At 45.7% G+C, this 19,752-nt stretch overlaps 8 protein-coding genes and 1 non-coding gene across 11 annotated transcripts; 5 read left to right on the top strand and 4 right to left on the bottom strand.

Annotated features, from left to right (window-relative positions):
• Positions 1-78: 78 nt before the first annotated feature.
• Positions 79-792, top strand: LOC108035285 (uncharacterized). The gene has a single exon (XM_017110852.3). It carries the CDS (start codon positions 171-173, stop codon positions 735-737), a length of 567 nt encoding a protein of 188 aa, XP_016966341.1. The 5' UTR covers positions 79-170; the 3' UTR covers positions 738-792.
• On the bottom strand, positions 747-3,885 carry LOC108035281 (coiled-coil domain-containing protein 186). Its single transcript, XM_017110846.2, has 7 exons — positions 3,067-3,885; positions 2,847-2,966; positions 2,726-2,789; positions 2,512-2,666; positions 2,305-2,447; positions 2,038-2,218; positions 747-1,809 (listed from the first exon to the last, which is right to left on the bottom strand). Exons 1-7 carry the CDS (start codon positions 3,775-3,777, stop codon positions 865-867), a joined length of 2,319 nt encoding a protein of 772 aa, XP_016966335.1. The 5' UTR covers positions 3,778-3,885; the 3' UTR covers positions 747-864.
• Trnam-cau (transfer RNA methionine (anticodon CAU)) lies at positions 1,919-1,991 on the top strand. The gene has a single exon. It is a non-coding gene; the product is annotated as a tRNA-Met (tRNA).
• On the top strand, positions 3,882-5,239 carry LOC108035282 (probable tRNA N6-adenosine threonylcarbamoyltransferase). Its single transcript, XM_017110847.3, has 3 exons — positions 3,882-4,123; positions 4,185-4,870; positions 4,931-5,239. The coding sequence occupies exons 1-3, from the start codon at positions 4,009-4,011 to the stop codon at positions 5,171-5,173; spliced, it is 1,044 nt and encodes a 347-aa protein (XP_016966336.1). The 5' UTR covers positions 3,882-4,008; the 3' UTR covers positions 5,174-5,239.
• LOC108035283 (fat body protein 2) lies at positions 5,187-6,257 on the bottom strand. 2 transcript variants are annotated; one of them, XM_017110850.3, is made up of 3 exons: positions 6,091-6,257; positions 5,635-6,036; positions 5,187-5,572 (listed from the first exon to the last, which is right to left on the bottom strand). In XM_017110850.3, the coding sequence occupies exons 1-3, from the start codon at positions 6,232-6,234 to the stop codon at positions 5,282-5,284; spliced, it is 837 nt and encodes a 278-aa protein (XP_016966339.1). In that variant the 5' UTR covers positions 6,235-6,257; the 3' UTR covers positions 5,187-5,281. The 2 variants fall into 2 exon arrangements, with proteins under 2 accessions (XP_016966339.1, XP_016966340.1); XM_017110851.3 differs by having other exon boundaries at positions 5,635-6,033.
• A 664-nt stretch (positions 6,258-6,921) lies between these two features.
• Positions 6,922-11,053, bottom strand: LOC108035640 (tubulin polymerization-promoting protein homolog). Of its 2 annotated transcripts, none has more exons than XM_044095145.2 (3): positions 10,915-11,053; positions 7,403-7,805; positions 6,922-7,282 (listed from the first exon to the last, which is right to left on the bottom strand). In XM_044095145.2, the coding sequence occupies exons 2-3, from the start codon at positions 7,796-7,798 to the stop codon at positions 7,100-7,102; spliced, it is 579 nt and encodes a 192-aa protein (XP_043951080.1). In that variant the 5' UTR covers positions 7,799-7,805; positions 10,915-11,053; the 3' UTR covers positions 6,922-7,099. The 2 variants fall into 2 exon arrangements, with proteins under 2 accessions (XP_043951080.1, XP_016966834.2); XM_017111345.3 differs by lacking the exon at positions 10,915-11,053 and adding an exon at positions 8,032-8,159.
• A 3,473-nt stretch (positions 11,054-14,526) lies between these two features.
• LOC108034774 (uncharacterized) lies at positions 14,527-15,438 on the top strand. The gene has a single exon (XM_017109720.2). It carries the CDS (start codon positions 14,589-14,591, stop codon positions 15,360-15,362), a length of 774 nt encoding a protein of 257 aa, XP_016965209.1. The 5' UTR covers positions 14,527-14,588; the 3' UTR covers positions 15,363-15,438.
• A 1,246-nt stretch (positions 15,439-16,684) lies between these two features.
• Positions 16,685-17,450, top strand: LOC108034414 (cuticle protein 6). Its single transcript, XM_017109297.2, has one exon. The coding sequence runs from the start codon at positions 16,770-16,772 to the stop codon at positions 17,418-17,420; it is 651 nt and encodes a 216-aa protein (XP_016964786.1). The 5' UTR covers positions 16,685-16,769; the 3' UTR covers positions 17,421-17,450.
• Positions 17,451-18,028: 578 nt separating this feature from the next.
• On the bottom strand, positions 18,029-19,372 carry LOC108034785 (trichohyalin). The gene has a single exon (XM_017109744.1). The coding sequence runs from the start codon at positions 19,370-19,372 to the stop codon at positions 18,029-18,031; it is 1,344 nt and encodes a 447-aa protein (XP_016965233.1).
• Between the last annotated feature and the right edge of the window lie 380 nt (positions 19,373-19,752).

Genomic DNA, 19,752 nt, shown 5'->3' with positions numbered 1-19,752 from the left:
GCGCAGCACTGCCAGCATAAAAAATCGTTTGCTGTAACAGCTCTGTTAACTCTCAACAGCGCTGTTAAAGCAGCCGGCACAGCTGTTCGATTTCCCGGTGAATGGCAACCGCACTGTTTTTTAACTTTTACCCAAAAATTCAATTAAAACTAGTTAAATAACCCGATAAAATGGCCCAAAAGGTGATCAAGTACTTCGGTCGCACTACGGACTTCCGCGGCAACACGTTGTGGGAGCTCGTCTCGGAGCTGCCCAACTGGGGAGTGGGCCGCCTGCTCATACGTAACATGTTCCAGCGCTACCCGGAGCCCTGCTACATGCGGATCTTGAAGGTGCAGTCGGTGGACGAGCAGCCCGGCGAGGTCCGCAAGGTCCGGGTCACCGTAGAGAAGACCTGGCGCGGAGTAACCCAGCCCAAGCCCGTGGAGATCTACAGCACCAGCTACAAGGCGGACTACGAGCTGGTGCCCCAGGATCAGGAGGCCAAGTACCTGGAAAACAAAAAGAAGCTTGAACCTGTAGTGCTGCCCACCAAGATTGACCTGCCCCCGCTGCTGCGCGAGCTGGTCTCCGAGGAAACGGGCAATCCCAATCCCCAGATGAAGGTCCACTACAAGCTAACGCACAACAAACTGGCCAGACTGGCCAAGGATGGAGAGAAACCCACCATTAACTTCGAACTGGGCCTGGGACAGCCGAAGCCCGTAAGCGCCAAGCTTTACGAGGGAATTTTATAAGCGTGGTACTTTGTTAAAATATTAAATACATCTATTATACACTTAAACATAAGAACATACGATTTGTACACTATTTTTACAAGGGTTAGACTATGGAATGGAATACATTGTTCAAGAAGACCGGCTTTTACTTGCCACCCATCTCCAGGGAGCGCAGTTTCCTCGTGAGATTGTCCACTTCGATGCCCAACACATCCAGGTTCTCCTTCAGCGTGATATTCTTCAGCAGCGTGTCCTCCAGCACAGTTTGCAACTTCTTGTTGATCTCTAGGGAGAGTTCCAAGGACATGGCCTTGCTCTCGCCACCAGCCTTCGAGGAACCCCCATAGATTGCTGCCATGATCCCATTTCCGTACTTTAAAAGTTCGCTCTTGTTCTGATCGCTGCGCGATGTGGTCAATGCTCCGGCGGTCTGATCCCTGAGCATGTAGTGCTGCACCACCTTGGACTTCTTCTGCACCTCGGCCACCAGAGCGGCTGTGTGGTTTTCCAGAAACTCAATGCGTTCCGTTTGGCGGGCAGTGGCCTGCTGGAGGCGCAGTATCCGCTCCACCAGTACTTTTTTGGACGGTACCGCTTGCAGATCCTGCTGCAGTGGCGGCTGCTGCACAGTGGTGGCACTACTGGCCACCGTTTCCGATTCGGAGGACTCGCTGGCCCGCCGACTGCCGCTGTGCAGGCTGCCGTGACTACTGGAGCGACTATGGGTGCGCTGTGGAGGATTCTCCGCTGTGTAGCCATTGATCGCCTGCTGGCAATTGCTGCAGTAGCTTATGGGGTTTTTGGATTCCGTAATTCCCCTTTTGTACTTGTTTAGCTCCCGATGAAGCTCTTTTAGCACGGTGGCATGCTTGTGCTGGGTGGCCTCGTAGTCACCTTGGACATCCTCCAGCTTCTGCTTGGTCAGCTCGTACAGCTTCGTCTTCTCAGATAAATGCTTGGCCAGCAGAAGTCGCTCCTCGCTCTTTTCTGATGCCTCCAAACTGAGCTGCTGCTCCAGTTGGTTGTATTTTGAGTCGTAGGTAAGCTTCTCCTGCTTTAGTAGCTTGTTTTCAGCATCGAGTCCTTGGGCCTGTAAAAAATATAGTTATTCTAATTATATAGGATCCTTAAACAGCTGCCTTTCTAAGACTTCTGCTCTTGTGTCTTATACAGCCTTCCTAAAACGCGGGCTACACATAGCCTCGGTGGCGCAGTTGGCAGCGCGTAAGTCTCATAATCTTAAGGTCGTGAGTTCGAGCCTCACCCGGGGCATGTACACTTTTTTGTAAAACCTTTTTTATTTTTATTTTGAACTCACCTTGGCCTCCGCCAAACAAATGTCATTCTGCAGTCGCACAATAAGCTCACTCATCTCCTTGTTGATGGTGAGCAGCTCTTGTTTCTTGACTTTCAGTTGCTCCAAATCCGATTCGTTGTCTTGCGCTAAGGCCTCCAGTTGTTGGACTCGCTTTTGTTCCTCCGACAGCTTTTCTTCGTTTCTGGGAACGAAAAAGAAATTAGAATTATTATTAGTTCTAGGCCAGTCTTCAGAAAAATTAGGAATTAATCTAAAACTACTACTTACATGGTGTTTTGAGTGCGCAGAAGCTGCAGTTCCTCCAGTTGTCCCCTGAGTTTTGCGGAGTTAAGGAGCTCATCGCTGTAAGAGGCTTCTACGGAATTATGCAGGTCTCTCAAACGATTAAATTCCTCTGTTAGCTGGTTGTGCTGCAAACAAAGCGAAAGAATTCATAATAATACCCATAACTACAATTCTGAAGCAAGACCCTACCTCTGTGGTAATCTCCTGAAGTTGATGTTGCAATTCCTTATTGGCTTCGCTCAGTTTTAGCTGCTCCTTGGTGACCTTCTCCAGAGCCTCAGTCTTGCTGGTAATCTCGTGTTTCAAGAGTATTGTGTTGGCTTCAAATTCCATTTTTAGCTTTTCTGTAAGTGGAGAAGGGTGATGAATGTTTGAGCTTTATCCGTGGGAAAACCAAACCCACCATTGGCCTTTTCCTCCAGCTTGTTGGGCGCATTCTTCTCCTCTTCCAGCTTGCGTTCCACAGCCTTTAAAGGACATAAAGTTAAAAAAATGTGGCTTAGATCTAATTAATCTGTAGTTACCGCCTTGGCCTCTGTTTCGATGTTGAGTTTGTTGATGTGATACTTCAGCTTGGACTCCAAGTGGCCCAGTTCCGTTTTGTACTTTTCGCACTCACGCTGATACTTTCTGACTTCGTTGCACTGATAAGACCAAGATAAAATGTTACGATAAGAGGTTATTTAGCTATACAGGCTTGTTTTAATGGCACATTATAGATTGGAATATAAATTTATACTGCACCTTCTCGTCGATGATGTACGTCATGCGGGACTTCTCCTCGCTCACAGCCAGGAATCTGGTGGACACATTCTTGACCTCCTTCTTGGCCTCGGCCAGCTGCTTCTCCACCGCCTCCTTCTCCTTCTTGGCGTCGATGAGCAGCTTCTCCTTCATGGCAAACTTGATGACGGTGGCTTCCTTCTCCCTGTTGGCCGTGTCCATTTCCTTGCAGCAGGCCTGTTTCTCCTTGCCGAGAATGGCGTTCTCCCGCTGGATGAGTGTGATCATGTTGTCCTTTTGGATGTTGGAAGTGCGCAGCTGCTCGAGCTGCTGTTCGTAATGGCCTCGCTGCTCCTCCAATTGGGCCAGACAGTGGACATGGGAGAGGATGTCATTTTGCGGGGGTTTCTGCTGCAGTTCCTCTTCATTTTCCTGGGCCTGCAGATCCTTGTACCGCAGGCTGAGTCCTTCCTCTTCAATTGGCACTTGCTCGAGCACGGCTGCCTTGAGGTCCTGCTCCAATTTCTCCTCATCGTGGCCTGCCAATGGGCCTCCAGGGGGCTCACTGTGCGAATCGCTTTCTTCCAGCTGCTGTTCAATAAAATCCGTTTTTGGTTCCACGTCTCCACTTGTTTTCTCCACCAAATGGCTTAAATCCCCCGCTGAATCGCCATTTTCCACTTTGGCCGGACTCTCCACCTCAGCCGGCTTAGCTGCCTGAGCTGCCTCCATAATTTCTTTGGGTTATTTTATCATTTATTCAAATTTTACAAAAGAAATTCGCGTTCTTTTGCTATACAACAAAAGTTTGATATTTGCAAAGCAGCTGTTACTTTAGAAGAGTTGGCAGTCCTGCTTGTCTAAAGTGACCGCCTTTTACAGTACATTTTGTTATTAAGCGAAAACGGGCACACTGGTTTTTGTTTACAAAATTATTTTTAAAGTTCTTAACACATTTTAACTATGGTTTGCGCTCTGGGCATTGAAGGCAGTGCCAATAAAATTGGCATAGGCATAATCCGGGATGGCGAAGTACTGGCCAATGTGCGCAGGACCTACATAACCCCACCAGGAGAAGGTATTTTTGGGACTCTAAGCAACCGGCTTTTATAGAGATTTCACATTATGATGTTCAACAGGTTTCCTGCCCAAGGAGACGGCCAAGCATCACAGGGAAGCCATCCTGGGCCTGATCAAGGCCAGCTTAAAGGAGGCACAGCTGGAGCCCAAGGATCTGAATGTTATTTGCTACACCAAAGGCCCAGGAATGGCTCCTCCCCTGCTGGTTGGCGCCATTGTGGCCCGCACATTGTCCCTTCTGTGGGACATTCCCCTCTTGGGCGTGAATCACTGTATCGGCCACATCGAAATGGGTCGCCTGATCACCGGCGCCCAAAATCCCATAGTTCTCTATGTCAGCGGCGGAAATACACAGGTGATTGCCTACTCCAATCAGCGATATCGCATCTTCGGCGAGACCATAGACATTGCCGTGGGCAATTGTCTGGATCGATTCGCCCGCATCATCAAGCTGTCCAACGATCCCAGTCCGGGCTACAACATTGAGCAGCTGGCCAAGCGAAGCAATCGTTATATCAAACTGCCTTATGTCGTCAAAGGCATGGATGTGAGCTTCTCTGGAATTTTGTCCTACATCGAGGATCTGGCTGAGCCGGGCAGGAGGCAAAATAAGAGAAAGAAGCCACAGGAGGCAGAGATAATTGATTATTGCCAAGCCGATCTTTGCTACTCGCTGCAGGAGACCATCTTTGCCATGCTGGTGGAGATCACAGAGCGCGCCATGGCCCACTGTGGGTCCAATGAGGTGATGGCAGAATCCCTTTTCTCCATTTACACTTGTAGATAACCGCCTTTTTTTTTATAGGTACTCATAGTTGGAGGCGTGGGCTGCAATGAGCGACTACAGGAGATGATGCGCATCATGTGCGAGGAGCGTGGCGGCAAACTCTTTGCCACCGACGAACGTTACTGCATAGACAACGGCCTGATGATTGCCCATGCCGGTGCAGAGATGTTCCGCTCTGGCACCAGAATGCCCCTGGAGGAGGCCTTTGTGACCCAGAGATTCCGAACGGACGAAGTGCTGGTCAGCTGGCGGGAGGACTAATCACAAAAAGGACTTATCAGTGTGCTTTGTTTGTTTATTAAATAACTAACTACATTTCCAAGTTCAGTTTTGTATAGTGTGTGTTTAGGATATGGGGACTATCCCCGCTTACAGGGCCTGCTCCTTGCCCGTCCACTGGGGCTTCATTTCCAACGGAAACACGCGCTTGCCCTCGATGACATAAACAGCTCCGTTCTTATCCTTCTCCAGGACATTCAGAATGCAGCGAGAAACATCAGCGGCACTCTGCTTGTTCAACCTGTCCAGGATCCTATAGGTCTCGTCACTGGTCTCCGGGAAGATGATCTTTTCCGTGAAGTTGGTGAACATATCCGTCATAGTAGCTCCAGGACAAACGGTCACAAACTTGATGCCCGAACGTAGATAGTACTTTTCATTCTGGAGGAGAGAAAACCTGATTTAACACTGAATTCGACAACTATCAAAAGGATTTTTGATACCGCCAGGCAGCGGGTGAAGTTGATAATGCCCGCCTTGGTGGCTCCGTAAACGGGAATGATGAACATCGGATCCAGGCCCACCACCGAGCTCATGTTGACTATAATGCCGCCCTTGCCGCCATTATCCTTTCCCATGTAGGGCAAGGCGCTCAGCGTGGAGTTGATGATGCCACCGAGATTCACCAGCAGGGTCCTCTGCACATCCTTGTCATTGAAAATGCCAGCTACATTCACCACAATATCGATGTTGCCGAAGGTCTTGGCAATCTCCTCGTACGTGGCTTCCACACCCTTCTTGTTGGCCACATCCATCTTGACGATCATCACGCTCTGCGTGGGATGAGCAGCCCGAAGTTTCACGAATTCCTCCAGGTTATCCTGCAGATCGATGATGGCCACCTTCTGGTAAACGAAGGTTATAGGTATAACTTTTCAGAGAGCTGCTAAATAACCCACCGCTGCTCCGGCAGCCAGGAGCTGCTTGGACACCTGCAGGCCAATTCCTCCAGCTCCGCCGGTCACCACTGCGTTTTTGCCGCGAAAGGACATCTTGGTCTGGCTGATATTCGTAGTAGTCTGCTGTATTCCTTGGGGCTTCATCAAGCTCAGAGCTCCTCAGTCGCACTGCTGACTTGGAACAGCCCTGTTCGCCGCTTTTATAGCTATTTTCCGGGGGTTATATGATATATCTTTGAGTGACTTTGGTTCGGCTGCAATCAATAGCTAGTTTTCCACCTGCTCTGGGTTAGGATTATGCAAACTCAGGCCGCCATATCGATTTCCATCGTCATCTGGTCGCTCTAGCGTTCAGTCTGCTTCACACCGCTCTAGTTTTTTCGATGCCAGCTTTGCATCAATGATAATGTCATTCTCGAGATAAAGCAATGATCTCTTAATAAACATCTTGCACTGTGATCTTCGCGGCAATCAATGGAATAGAACAACTTATCTAGGGATAACCATAAAATGTGGGGTTTAATCCTCGCAATAAAAGCTTTATCATTATAAATACTATTAAGTTCTTTTATTCAAGCAAAATTCTTATGAGAACATAACATCTGTATGTCGTATTTCTTTGGTTTCCATATATGATATTTAAATTTCGTTCACAAATTGCAATATTAAAAGTTTATCTCTTATCTTAGGACTAGCAAACATGGACTCGAATACCATGAAATATATATAAATTTGATTGGGATTTGCTTTTGAACTTTTTGGGCCGCTTCAGAGTTTTACGTATCGAAGGAGAACGGAAGGAAACCATAATAACAGAACACAAAAACGAAATCAAAATATATCAATTTATTTGTAAGCACTTAAATTATCACAAAACTTAGATTATGTACACAAAGATAAATTACTGCAGCTACCAAACGAAATGGGAGACATTAACTAGGGAAACACAAAAGTTAGAAAGACAGTTGAAAGAGAGGGTGAGGGCGGACGTAAACGGTGGGTTCCCCATTTAGTGGGCGTTGTCGTAGGTGTCCTTGTGCTGGTAGCCACTCACGTAGCCGGATCCGTCGACAATGTTCCGCCTGCCGGCGATGCCCTTGCCCTTTCCGGTGGCGTCGAAGCGCTCCTTGTGGGAGCCAGTGTACTTGCTGGTGTCCGTCAATCGATCCACTGCAGCTGCTGCCTTTCCAGCCTAAAATAAATTTGAAATAGAAATTAGTTGAGTATTATATATATGAAAAGGGAAAAATATTTATACATTAAAAAAATGAATACCTTTTTCTTAATTTTATTTTGGATTTTATTAACTCACCGAAACGGAAACCACTCCTGGAGCTCCACAGCCGGCCAACTTCTGCTTGATCTCCGACAGCTCCACCTTTTTCGTCTTTGCCAGGTCGTCCAGGAATTTGTTGTAGTCGCTGAGTGAGATCTTCATGGCCTTGAACTTCTTAAAGTGGATGCCCGTATCCGTGGTGGTGATCTTCTTGTCGATGACCTTGGCCTGCTTCATCCACTTGTCACTCTGCGAGAGCGTGATCAGCTTGCCATCGGACTTGCAGTCCCCGAACTTGGAGAAGGCCTTGAACTGATCCGAGAAGCTAACCTTGGGCTCATCCTCCAGAGCCAATTGGGCCAGCTCGGCCGCCGGAACCTCTGGGGTTGGAGCTGGAGAGGGGCTTCCATTAGCTGCTGCTGCCTCGGACATGATGGATCTGGAAAATATTTTGATTTTAAGTATTTGTTATACCATATTACCTGGTAAAAATTCTATTAATCCACCATTTCTTAAAACACCACACTCCTTGGTTGAACTGAGGTTCATTAAACGTTGATAGTATGCATTGCCCGATAGGTCAGTTTTCCACTTACCACTTTGTTGTGGGTTCTGCTATCACGCAATACATCCTACGCATTACAAAAACCTACGCATTTCCTCACCTGTGGGCCACAACGCTCACCAACATTGTGGTGGGTCTTGTCCGTCCTCGTCCACTAACAAGGTTCTATCCCCATGCGTATCTTTACGAGAGGCCGAGAAGCTTATCTGTGTTTTACTTGCTTCCCTTTCGAAATGATATCAGAGCTTATACTGGACAATAACACAGCCGTACCCACCCAAAGCTCTCTCAGATGGTTTTCGAGAGGTGAAAAAGCAAAGGAAAAATTGGGAGAGATCTAATAATGAAATGGCGTCATCTGTTTGGTTCCCCGTCCCCCAACAAAGGCAATTATCGTCATTTTGCAAAACCCAAATAAACAAACACAAATGGTCAACAGGTTTGACTCACCTAGGGGGTCAGAACTTAGCGGTAGCTTGCGAGATCTATTATGATAAGTCTTCAACATACAGTTACCATAGCTGGGGATGGGTTAGGGGCACATTGCTTTAGGTGTATCATAGATTATCATTTTCATCTAAAAAATTCTTGACTCTAACAACAAAAAATTAATAATAATAAAAAGAGTCAATGAAAAGATGATTGTAAATACGAGGGTATTTTTTAAAAATAAATAGTCAGCACTTATCCAAAAAAAAGTGCTTCATTTATTTACCTTAAGTTCCCCCAACCGTTCCCAAAAATACCTCACTTAATTTGTGGCCATCGAACGTGGCATAAATTAGGATGATAATTTAGTTTTAAAATGGCTTGTAGCATAAATTGTCCCCGTGTTTACAGGCTACCCAACACGAAGTCGGAAAGGTACTGCAGGGCAGAGCAGCCGAATCCTCTGCCTCCCATAAACAGTAAATAAAACGTGAGCATTTATTGGCGGGCCCATTAATTACGCACCACTTAAGGCTGGCAGCCAAAGCCCCGGGAGAGATGGAAGCTGTTTGGGGAACCATTTAGGGGGGCGATAAGATTGGAAGTGCAACCAGTTTGGAGTCCTCTATCCCTGAGTTACGGGGCTGCGGCTTGTGCCTGGACAGATGTTAACAAATCGAAATGGAAGGGGGCATGGGTAAGGGTATCGCCATGACCTTGATGCAGTCCGCCGAGCATGTCAACCACTATATCCATACGCCACCCCCACCAGCCCCATGCGCAACCCAAATCGAACAGTGAGTGAATCGAGTCACTGCTTATGTCATCGCCTCATTACGCCGGCTCTTGATTACGCTGCTCTGGGATCAGCTCTAAATAGCTCTGGGGTGAGGCAATTTCATAGCCCATATTGCCCGGATAATCCATCGAAATCATGTATTCAAACCGACTGGTTAATTGAGAGCACTGCGTGCATCTCAAGACCGCCGGTCATTAATCATCCCGGCGGTCCAAGAGCAGGGTTATTGAACTTGAACTCCGCTCAAGACGGTACAAACTACCGAGCCCGTCCCCGGCGAAGACTAATCGAACCCTTTGCTCCGCCCTTACTTGTAATTGGAACCCATAAATACTGGGAAACAAGAAAAGTTGACAAACTACACGACAAAAGAAGTTGGAATATGCAAGAAGAGGTTTATGATTTTTAATAACTAAAGCAAAGCGACGTGGGAATGCTCTCAGAGTGGACCCTATATTATAAGAATATAGTATTTTAAAAGGAATTCGAAAGAATTCATTTTAAAAACATACATTTTCCTTTTAGTTTTTTTATTCATTAAGTTGAGAATCTTTAATCGTAACCAAAAAAATAACCCCAGATAAAACCGGAAACACCAATCCAAAGATTTTCACAAGATTATCACCACACAGGATGTGCTGATCAAATTTGGATTATACTTATTAGCATATACACTCGTTTTTAATATTCTTTGACAACCCAAAGTCAACATGCCCCTCGCGAACAAGACCGCAGAAAATCAGGCAGTCTGATGGGGAGTGTGGATAGTCTAAATCAGAAATAATCCGCTTTGGCTGTCGGACCATAAATAATTCGCTTCTTCTCAGTTTCCCATCGCTGTTTCGGTTTCTTTCTCTGTATTCCTGATCGGGCGAACAAGTTCTCATCCAGCTCCAGTCGAGCATTGCGAATTCGTTGCCAACATTTTAATTAGTTTTTTAACCAAAATGGTAAAACTTAATTGGGAATATTTATCGGCAGAATTTGAATAGGAATTATGAATGGGTTATAGATAGATAGCCTTGTGTAGAAGAGAATGGGCTTCCTGGAGAGGCGGGCCATGATTATAAACCCAACCTACCTCAAGTGGCCCGAAGAACGAAGGGAAATTTGGGTCATCTCGGTGTTTATAAATAAAACGCCTGTGTTCAGGGGGAGAAACATGAAACACTGCACCAGATATGAGTTTACGTGTGTATATAAGCATTCTGAAATATTAGCGCCTCGGACTGAATGCATAAATTAAAACGAATTTTTTTTTGGGGGGCCAAAACAGGAAGCAAAGGGGATTTTGATACAGCACGCAACGCAATAGAGAAATCATTGACTTAGGGGACTTATGCTCTGGGCATGATATATGTATGTAATATGTTCCTACATCACCACTAGCCCAGATGACATCACTGGGAGCTGGGAAACGCGCAAGCGCCAGTTGGGAGAAGGGGTTCCTGGGGGTCCGGGGGCTCTGAATTTCAGACTGATGATTTAAACACACGCATATATACACACGGAAGCGGGGAAACTGCGCCTAAAACCAGGCCTCCAAACGGAAATTGAAAACAACGATGGCCCAGGCACAATAGAAAAAGGGAACGCGATTGGGGGTAACTGGGTCGCAAGCTGCTCTTGAAATCCTGAGCACTCTTGGCTCTAAGCAAGAGAAAAACCTTGGTCTCGCATCCTTTTAAAGGTACCAACTTTTCTAAGATTAATCTAAACTTTTTTTCTATTATTTCCTTAACCTTTTTGACTTACGTTTATCTTTATAAATGTACCAAAACTCTTGAATAAATTTCCAAAAAAATGGTTTCTTGTTTTCCTTGGTTATTTTTCAACTACTTTAAGGCAAACGCGCGAATGCTGGCGATGTCGAAACTCAACTGTTTGGACAAATGCGCAGCCAGTGGCTAGCAGAGGCCCAAGCGGCGTATGAGTGATATTTTTGTTTTGAGTGAGCTTTCGTTGAGTGAAATTTAGCAAAACAAAAGAAAATCCTCTACAATATTTTATCAAAAGGAAAAATTGCCAAAATGTGAGCAAACATAAATTCTTAACTTTCTGAATGTGATAAAGAAAAAGATTATATTTTATACACACTTATACTGACCCCTAAATCTTTTTTCAAGCGATGACTTCATTTCGCAAAATTTTATTCACCGAAACTAACAGCGAAAGCCACACGACCAAGCCATTTATCAAAAGGAAAAAAACGAGACCCAAAAACAACTCAGAATAACAAAAGTGACGTTGGGCCCAGAGGTCTTATCAAACCAACAAGTTCCACTCGGAATTTGGTTTGTTGTGAGTGTAGTTCTGGAGCCAAAAGCTTAAAGCTTTTCCAGAATTTGTTTTGAAGCAGAGGGAGGGCTATGCCGTATAGTCTGAGCTATTAAAACAGACGATTTGTATGTGTCCGCCGCCAAAAGCAGAAAACGATGCGTGAAATTTTTGACAAAAACACGCACAACAAGTGCCAGACAATTGGCATAATGAGGGGGTCTTTGGGAGGGGGTTACTTGGAGCTGTTTTTGGGGTGTGACTAGGGCCCTACTAAGCAGTGAGCTCATGCCAAGGTATGCAAATGAGTTGTGGCTTCGAGTATGTGAAGCGATTAAGATTTTTGGATCGCCCTACCTGGTAAATGGGTTCTTTGAACTCAACTATTTTCGGGCAATCAGGAAAAGTAAAAGTCAAAAGGAAATCATAAGGAAATTGCTTCGCACACAATAAAATGATTAGACAAAATCCCCGGCCCAAAGCCCAACACAAACCTACAACGAAAGAAAAAACCTTTGACATTGATTTATGGGCCCTGACTGTCAGAACTATTTGGTTAGCTTCGTGGCCAACACGATGAAGTCATAGGCCCGGCCCAAAAACAAAATACGGAATGAACGAAAGACTAACTTGGCCCTCGGAACTTTAGTACCCTCAGGAGTCTTTTAATTAAGTTCCAAAATTGTTCAAAAAGTAACATTAAATAATTACGGCTATGCATAGTTATTAAAAACATCTATAAAAGCTTGATTAATAATTAGATTTGGGTGTTAGTTAGAGTTTATAAGAAAATATATAAGTTAACGTGGGGAAATCGGTATCAGATCGTTTTTAGATACATCTCATAGTTATTCAATTTCCGAAATTATCAGTCACAACAGCAATAAAAATGGAAATTATGATGATTTTTTTAAGTAACAAATTTAAAACCTTTAAGCTCACTATATTTTATGGTATAGTATATATTTTTCAATTAAATTTATATACATTTTACTTTTACATTAATTCTGTAAAATATATATATTTTATCCATTATTCCCTCTCCCACTTAAAATGCTTTCCAAATTAAAACAAGGGATCCCATAAATTGTAGCCCCTGCTCATTAAACTCTCTGTCAAGGGCACAAAAAGTCTGATACGAACAAGAGTCTTGCCACCTGGCCTATCTTTAGTGCACCTCTAATTAGCCACGAAGTGAGAGGCAGTCCAAAGACCCGCGGATGTTTCACAAATCAGTGCACACCAGCCCACGCCGTGAGGAACGAGGTATCGGACTGGCGTCGGGTCTCGGTAAACCAGACCAGATTGCCAATCCATTTTCAATTGCAGCCCAGAACTAACGAGATCATTAAGGCTGGCAGGAATGGCGAGAATTGGGCTTTGATTGAAACTAAGTGCCAACGGGGCTAACATTAAAACGCACTTATCAGCGGGGCCGTCAAGGCCAAGGCGGTTCTTGCAGCAGTCCCTCCTCCTAATCGGGAGCGAAGTTTAAGCACCACCGATCTGCGGCATCCGATAAAGCCGATGCTAAAAATAAAACCCCAGCGAAGGAGGAGCAGGAGATACCAATGCAGCTGCAGAAGCTCCATGAGCGGGGGCGAAATATATTTTTAGGGGGGTTCTCTTTTGGTATTGAGTTCAATCCCCAGTAAGTACACTTACTCTAGTATATAAGTTCACGCAGTTCTAGTATATAGTTCTTCAAAACTATTAGTCCTGACTGTCGAATAATAAAGGTATTTTTAAATTTAGTTAGTTTTTATATAATTAATAATAATAATAATTCAATTTTTTTAAATAATTTTTTTGCCCTATAAGTAGGCATAGGGAAGAGCTCTGCTGGTTCTCTGCCGCGACACATTCAGCATACAAATAAAAAATTCTCTTCAGATTTTCAAACTTGTTTAAAAAAAAGAAAACGAATGAGATTTAACATTTGGTATAGATGTTGTTTCACTCCAATTTTTTGTTCAGTTAAAACCCCCTAAGAACCCCTTTTCCGCACGCCACTGGAGCGCATGACTCCCGTGTCCAAGTTGCGGCCAAATGTGGCCCTTGGCCTTCACTCACCTTGAGATGCCGTTGCTGTCGTCGTCGGTTGTTGCCACAGTTGTTGCCGTTGCTGTCGTGGCCCCGTTGCAATGTTCGGACAAAAAGGGAGGCCGAGATGCCACAATGCCGCGGCAGCAACAACAATTGCATATCAATTACACGCTGGGCTGGATGCGGTCTTTGGCCTTGATGGTCCACCCAGCCAAGGCCCTTGATTCGGCTGCAGATGCAGATGCAACTGGAGATGGAGATGGAGATGCCAGGCAGCGATTGCTCCTCGAGCGGAGGAGCTGCCTCCGCCTCTGCATCCCCATCTCCATCTCCATGAGCCTCCCTCGTTTGAGCCCACTCCAGCCTTGGCCACAATTAAACCAAATTGACACCGCCTTCATGAGGAGGCAATCCCAAAAAGGGGGAGTGGAGGGCGGAGCTGCAATGTCCGTTAACGACACAAGTGGACACGACAACGCGATCGCCTCGTTTGCATTGAAGTGCATCTGATGGATGCATTTTGAGAAAACTTGGCCATTAAATGAAGTATGAAAAAATAGTTCCAAAACTTCAACATTTTTAATGCTGTCTATGAAAAAAGGTTCATTAAACAATTACTTTAGTTAAAATAAATTATGTTGTTTGTACAGTTTAGAAAAAAATATATAAGACCAATTAATAATACAAATGTTTTTTAAAAATATGTCACATTTTTAAAATTAAATTAAGAAAAAAGTAATATTGTAAATACATTTACATTATTAAAAATGTATAAATATTGCTGGTTTTGCCTTTTCTACAATTCTTAATACAATTAAATTTTTTTAATTCGTTTAAATAAAAGGTAACCACTTTCTAAACTGAGTTGGTTAGACTGGAATAATATTTGTGACTTAAGACTTTTTAGGTTTTAATCCTTATTTTTCCGAGTGTAGAATTATTCTTCAGCAGGAGCTGGACGCCAAGAAACCCAGCCGAAACCAGACCTAGAACCTAGAACTCGGCCAAGAACCTGCTGGGTATAAAAGGATGAAGACTTAAGCTCAGAGCCAACAGTTACCAGTGAACTTAAGAACGAGACTCACCTGCAGGAATCTTCCATCGCCATGAAGTACCTTCTGTTATTGGGCAGCCTGAGTTTGGCCCACGGTCTGGCCTTGTACTATCCCTACGTATACACCGCCGAGGGATCAGCCGTGTTTACGCCCACCCAGCGGCAGTACATCGCCAAGGACCAGTTGGGTCAGTACTCGTACGGCTACTCGGAACCCCTGTCCAGCAAACAGGAGACCCACACCCTGGACGGAGTCACCCAGGGCAGCTACAGCTACCAGGATGCGGCGGGCAAATACCAGACGGTTAGGTATGTGGCCGATGCAGATGGTTTCCATGTGGCAGCCACCAATCTGCCCAAAGCGGTAGTTCCCCAGGAGTCGCTTGGTTTTGGACCTAGGAGTGCGTCTCACCCGGTTCAGCAACACGTCGAGCATCCCGTGGTGGGATCACATCCAGCAATTGTACATCCTGTTGGCCAACACCCCGTTGAGGTGCCACATCACCCCACTCCCGTGGAGAGCGGACGAAGTGCTCAGCCAGAGGTACACCATCACCCAGTGGAGCATCATGAGCACTCCATTGGCGGCTCATCCGTGGCCGGATCACCTGGTGGCCATGCCCAGCTGCCGCATCCCGTGAGTGACACCGTGGAAGTGGCTGCTGCCAAATCGCTTCACCTGAAGCGCGTCGAGAATGAAGCGGTGCGCAACCAGGTGCTGGCCAAGGTGCCGGTTTCAGTGGCCCGCAGTCACCACGTAGTTGTGCCGGCTCCTGTCTACGGGTACACCATCCCCCGGTACTACACCCCTGGTTTCTACTACTGAAGAAGGCGAACCCTCAAGGCCCGATTTGGTTCATCATTAAGGAATTTCGAATTTAAAATAAAAATTGTCAATCAGTCTCGAGAGTTTTATTTGGGTTTTGAGTGGAATTCTTGTTTAGGATTTGGAATATGAAATGACCTCAGAGTATATTTTTAAGTATTTAGTATTAGCTAGCCTTAGAATATTGACTTAATGATAACTTTTATCAAGTTGCTTTAGCATAAATATACAAATCCGGTTGAACCTTACCCCTTCACAGCTTAGCCCCAGGGCCGGAACCCGCTCACTCGGACCCTGTCCTACCTCAACCTTTTGGCCCCTGTGCAACCCATCACGTTCCAAACATACAGCATAAACTCTTCATAAATGTAAGGCGAATTTTGATTTCAATTATATTTAATAGCAGCATAAACCACGGCAAAGGCAACAACCGAAATAACTGAAACTGGAAAAGGTAGCCGGCATATCGAATAGCCCAACCCGGTTCCTTGACCCTTCCTCGACGATCCCAGGCGCACACAAAGAGAAACAAATTGGAAATTAAGTTAAGATCTAAAAAATATCTTAATTATTTTAAGGTATTTTTTTACAGCATCTTATTATTACCTTAACTTTTGTTAGATTTCAATATCGTAAAAATTTTAAAGGATACAATTAGTAATTTTACCCCTCTTCAATAATACGTAAACTACGTACAATAAATATTTGAAAATATATTATATATTGCAGATGATGACTATTAAAAATATAATGCAAATATTGTTTATTAATAATATCTTAACTATTTTTAAATATTTTATTATTACTTTTAAATAGAAAACTTTTATTATAAATGTTACAAGCGAGGTACACTTAAAGATGCCCTTCATGGGAATGAGATATATAAAACCTTCATCTTGTGTCTATTTTCTCTCAGTGCACACCGGGACCCACTGAAAAACAGCCTGATTAAGTTCTTGCTTTGTGGCATTGCGGAACGTTGTAGGTTGTCTCCGAGCATGTCCACATCCGATGCGATACAATAAGATGCGGTACGATACGATGCGTGCTGCTGCCCCTGCCGCAGATGGAAACAAATTGCGGCTGTTGTGCTCAAATTTATGCTGAACTTGTTGAAATCGAAATCGACAAAATATTTATGTACGAAAAAGCGAGGAAGCAGAGGAAGAGGAAAAAGGAACAATAATCCAGGCTGGTGGAATATGAAAGTAAAAACCCAACCGGACGACCTTCCTGAGAACGCACGAAATTGTGCATTTTTGGCAGGAGGCGCCGCCTATAAAAGGCAGAATCCCCAACCGATCCCAGCACAGAGTTCTCTAGAGCGAGTACTAGTCCACCACACTAGCAGCGCCTTAAAAAGATCCCCAAAAAATATAAACATACCTGTAGACCACTCCTGAGAATATGCAGTTCCTCAATCTTTGCCTGATTTTCACCACCATCACCTTGGCTGCGGGCTCACCGACCTTGGAGTATGGGGCCCCACCCAGTGCGGATACGATCAGCCAGTATCACACCCAGGATGAGCATGGTCAGTACGCCTACGGCTACATGGCTCCGCTGTACTCCAAGCACGAGACCCGCACCCTGGACGGCGTGATCCGTGGCACCTTCTCCTACGTGGATGCCAATGGCGAGACTCAGACCGTGGACTATGTGGCCGATGCCGAGGGTTTCCATGTGACCTCCAGTCTGCCCAACCAGCAGGCCAACCGGGAAACCCCGGAGGTGGCCGCTCTGCGTGCCCAGCATCTGGAAGCCCATAACCAGGCCCAGTTGAGGTTAGCCGGCGACTCCTCCGTGGGTCCCCAGCCTGTTCAGGATACTCCCGAGGTGGCCGCCGCTAAAGTGGCATTCTTCAAGCGTTTCGAAGCCGAGAAGCTGCGCAACCAATTGCTCGCCGAAAAGAAGGTCCTGGTGATAGCACCTCCAGCACCCATCGCCGTTCGTTCCCAGCCGCTTTATGTCTATCAGCCCACCACAGGATTCGTGTACAACTATCACAGCAATGCCAAGGCACCAGGTCCCTCCAGGAACTACCTGCCAGTGGCCTAATCCTGGGATGAATCTTCTTCGAAAAATTCTGTTAATTGTTGAGCAATAAATGATGCAAGTTGGAAATTAAAAAATGGTGTTGTTTCAATTAATCTTTGGAATTAATCTGCTGCTTTGAAAATTACAGATGGTATTTTCTACCATTTTTTATAAACTATGTTAGCAGTTAAATAACCGATTTTTTAAGCTGTTTGATTAAAACCACTTTTCTACCGAATGGAAATATTACTCAGTAAATATGGGATAATATTAGATGTTTATTAGGATCAGGCAATGATGACATGAACTTATTAATATTTTATGGATTTAAAGAGTTCATCCTTATTTTGTAAGTTTTTAAAGTTAAAAAAAAAAAATAATAAATATGCAAAAAAAAAATAATCTTAAGTTTTAATGAATGGATTCAGGAATGGATAAGAATCAGCAAGTTAATAACTCTCCTATAGACTTAATCGCAACAAATAGCAAATAATGACAACATGTGAATTAGGCACAAAGGTGCTCTGTCTTGCATTTATTCTTAGGAAACACATCATAGTTACACCCCCTTATCTTTCACGATCGTTAGCCGGCTTTGATCCATCTCCAAGATCCGTAACGTCAGTCCTTCAGTTGCGTTTGCTCACCAACAAACTGCGACTGAGGGCCACTGGGCGCAGGGTTCTCAGCTCCGTGGGCGTGGTCACACTGTACTTGGTGTTTGGCGAGACCAGGGTGTAGTAGGCACTGATCGGAACGCGGACATCACTGTTGTCCAAACGATCCTCGAGCAGTTTCTCGGTACTGGCCAAGTCGCCCAGTTTCAAATAGCTCCTGGAGCTGAGATCGGCCAAGGAGTAGATGGTGCGCAGGCGCAAATCACTGGCATCGCGATCGGTGGATACCGGGAGTTGAAGAAGCTGCGAGTTTTGACGATCGTTATCGCGGTTGTTGTTCAGTTCTCGTAGGGCTTCTTCTCGGAGGGAGGACTGATCCTGACGTTCATTTTGACGCTCAGCTAGGCGGGACTCTAGCTCCTCTCGCTGATCCTGTCGTCGTTCGTCTCGCTGATCTTGCCTCCGCTCTTCTCGTTGATCTTGTCGTCGATCCTCTCGCTGATCTTGTCGTCGCTCTTCTCGCTGATCCTGTCGACGATCCTCTCGCTGATCCTGACGACGATCCTCTCGCTGATCCTGTCGTCGCTCTTCTCGTTGATCTTGTCGAAGATCCTCTCTTTGAACTGGACGCCGATCCACTCGCTGATCTTGTCGTCGATCTTCCCGCTGATCTTGCCTCAGTTCCTGTCTCTGTTCTTGTCTCAGATCTTGTCTTAGTTCCTGTCGTAGCTCCTGTCGGATATTCTGGTCTCGTCGTAGTTCCTCATCTTCCCGGTTCCTTTGCAGACTGCTCGATCGCTGACGATCGGCCAGCATGGCTGACAGCTCGGCTCGAACTCTCTCCAGGATTGCCGCGTCCTCATCGCTTATATTTTGCTCCCCCGACTGCTGGTCCCCGTCGTTGTTCCTGTTCTGTTCCTGCTGCTGTCTTCTGTCCGCCTCCTCACGCAAGCTGGCGGCCAAAGCCTTCTCCCTGGCCTCCCTCAAAGCATTCAGGTGGGACAGACGAGCCTGCTGCACTTCCTCCGTATCGGAAACTGGCAGCGGAGCCTTTCCCTCGTCCACGGGAGCTTGGGGTTGGTTACTTGCCTCAGCCTTGAAGCCCTGCGCGCCATTGGCCTCATAACGAACTGTCTGGAGTTTTCCCTCGGCATCCACATAGGAGTAGAAGCCCCGAGAGGTGCCATCTCTGGAGGAGTACTCAGCCCGGGCCGCATTGTCGTCACTGTAGCCGTAGGAATAAAAGGCTCTAGCCGTGTCCTGCTCCTGGTAGCCACCACTCGGCCTTTGAGGCAATCCAACAGCCGAACTTAGGGCCAAAAGGCCAGCCAGAATCGTCCATGTGAAGCAGTGCATCCTCTTCTTCTGATTGCTCTGGTGGAACTGATGCTGCAGTGGCTCTTCGATGGGTGTTTTATACCACCTGCGGGTAACTCGAGGCGCCACCCACCACCCAGTCTGCACAATGACCTCGAAATCCGCAAGTCGATCCGCTGCGATCCGATTGGTGTCGATTGCCTTTGGGCCCTCTGGTTCGCTACCGCACGGATGTTGCAATAGTGAACTTAATATTGAGACACGGATCCGACGGTTGCGCAATTGGGCGACATTTCCAGCAAAGATCTGTGCCGCCACGGATGTGGCAAGCGCAACCTGGATTTGGGCGGAAAAGAAATGGGGGAAGTCGATTTGTCCGCATTTATGGGATAAACATCCATATTCGATTACTAGGTGGT

The sequence above is a fragment of the Drosophila biarmipes genome, chromosome 3L (genome assembly GCF_025231255.1).
Source record: "Drosophila biarmipes strain raj3 chromosome 3L, RU_DBia_V1.1, whole genome shotgun sequence".
Classification (NCBI taxonomy): domain Eukaryota; kingdom Metazoa; phylum Arthropoda; class Insecta; order Diptera; family Drosophilidae; genus Drosophila; species Drosophila biarmipes.
The sequence above is the reverse complement of the archived record's forward strand: the minus strand, read 5'-3'. Positions and strand labels throughout refer to the sequence as shown.

Excerpts from the sequence above, each read along its gene's own strand:
- LOC108035285 (XM_017110852.3), top strand. The coding sequence starts at position 171 with ATGGCCCAAAAGGTGATCAAGTACTTCGGTCGCACTACGGACTTCCGC.
- LOC108035281 (XM_017110846.2), bottom strand. The coding sequence starts at position 3,777 with ATGGAGGCAGCTCAGGCAGCTAAGCCGGCTGAGGTGGAGAGTCCGGCC. Across the intron at positions 2,667-2,725 it reads GCTGGAGGAAAAGGCCAATG|AAAAGCTAAAAATGGAATTT; the intron begins GTGGGTTTGGTT and ends CTCCACTTACAG. Across the intron at positions 1,810-2,037 it reads TTTGTTTGGCGGAGGCCAAG|GCCCAAGGACTCGATGCTGA; the intron begins GTGAGTTCAAAA and ends TATTTTTTACAG.
- LOC108035282 (XM_017110847.3), top strand. The coding sequence starts at position 4,009 with ATGGTTTGCGCTCTGGGCATTGAAGGCAGTGCCAATAAAATTGGCATA. Across the intron at positions 4,124-4,184 it reads CATAACCCCACCAGGAGAAG|GTTTCCTGCCCAAGGAGACG; the intron begins GTATTTTTGGGA and ends GATGTTCAACAG. Across the intron at positions 4,871-4,930 it reads CCCACTGTGGGTCCAATGAG|GTACTCATAGTTGGAGGCGT; the intron begins GTGATGGCAGAA and ends TTTTTTTTATAG.
- LOC108035283 (XM_017110850.3), bottom strand. The coding sequence starts at position 6,234 with ATGAAGCCCCAAGGAATACAGCAGACTACTACGAATATCAGCCAGACC. Across the intron at positions 6,037-6,090 it reads TCCTGGCTGCCGGAGCAGCG|AAGGTGGCCATCATCGATCT; the intron begins GTGGGTTATTTA and ends TTCGTTTACCAG. Across the intron at positions 5,573-5,634 it reads ACTTCACCCGCTGCCTGGCG|AATGAAAAGTACTATCTACG; the intron begins GTATCAAAAATC and ends TCTCTCCTCCAG.
- LOC108035640 (XM_017111345.3), bottom strand. The coding sequence starts at position 8,057 with ATGTTGGTGAGCGTTGTGGCCCACAG. Across the intron at positions 7,806-8,031 it reads GTGAGCGTTGTGGCCCACAG|ATCCATCATGTCCGAGGCAG; the intron begins GTGAGGAAATGC and ends AATATTTTCCAG. Across the intron at positions 7,283-7,402 it reads CAGGAGTGGTTTCCGTTTCG|GCTGGAAAGGCAGCAGCTGC; the intron begins GTGAGTTAATAA and ends AATTTATTTTAG.
- LOC108034774 (XM_017109720.2), top strand. The coding sequence starts at position 14,589 with ATGAAGTACCTTCTGTTATTGGGCAGCCTGAGTTTGGCCCACGGTCTG.
- LOC108034414 (XM_017109297.2), top strand. The coding sequence starts at position 16,770 with ATGCAGTTCCTCAATCTTTGCCTGATTTTCACCACCATCACCTTGGCT.
- LOC108034785 (XM_017109744.1), bottom strand. The coding sequence starts at position 19,372 with ATGCACTGCTTCACATGGACGATTCTGGCTGGCCTTTTGGCCCTAAGT.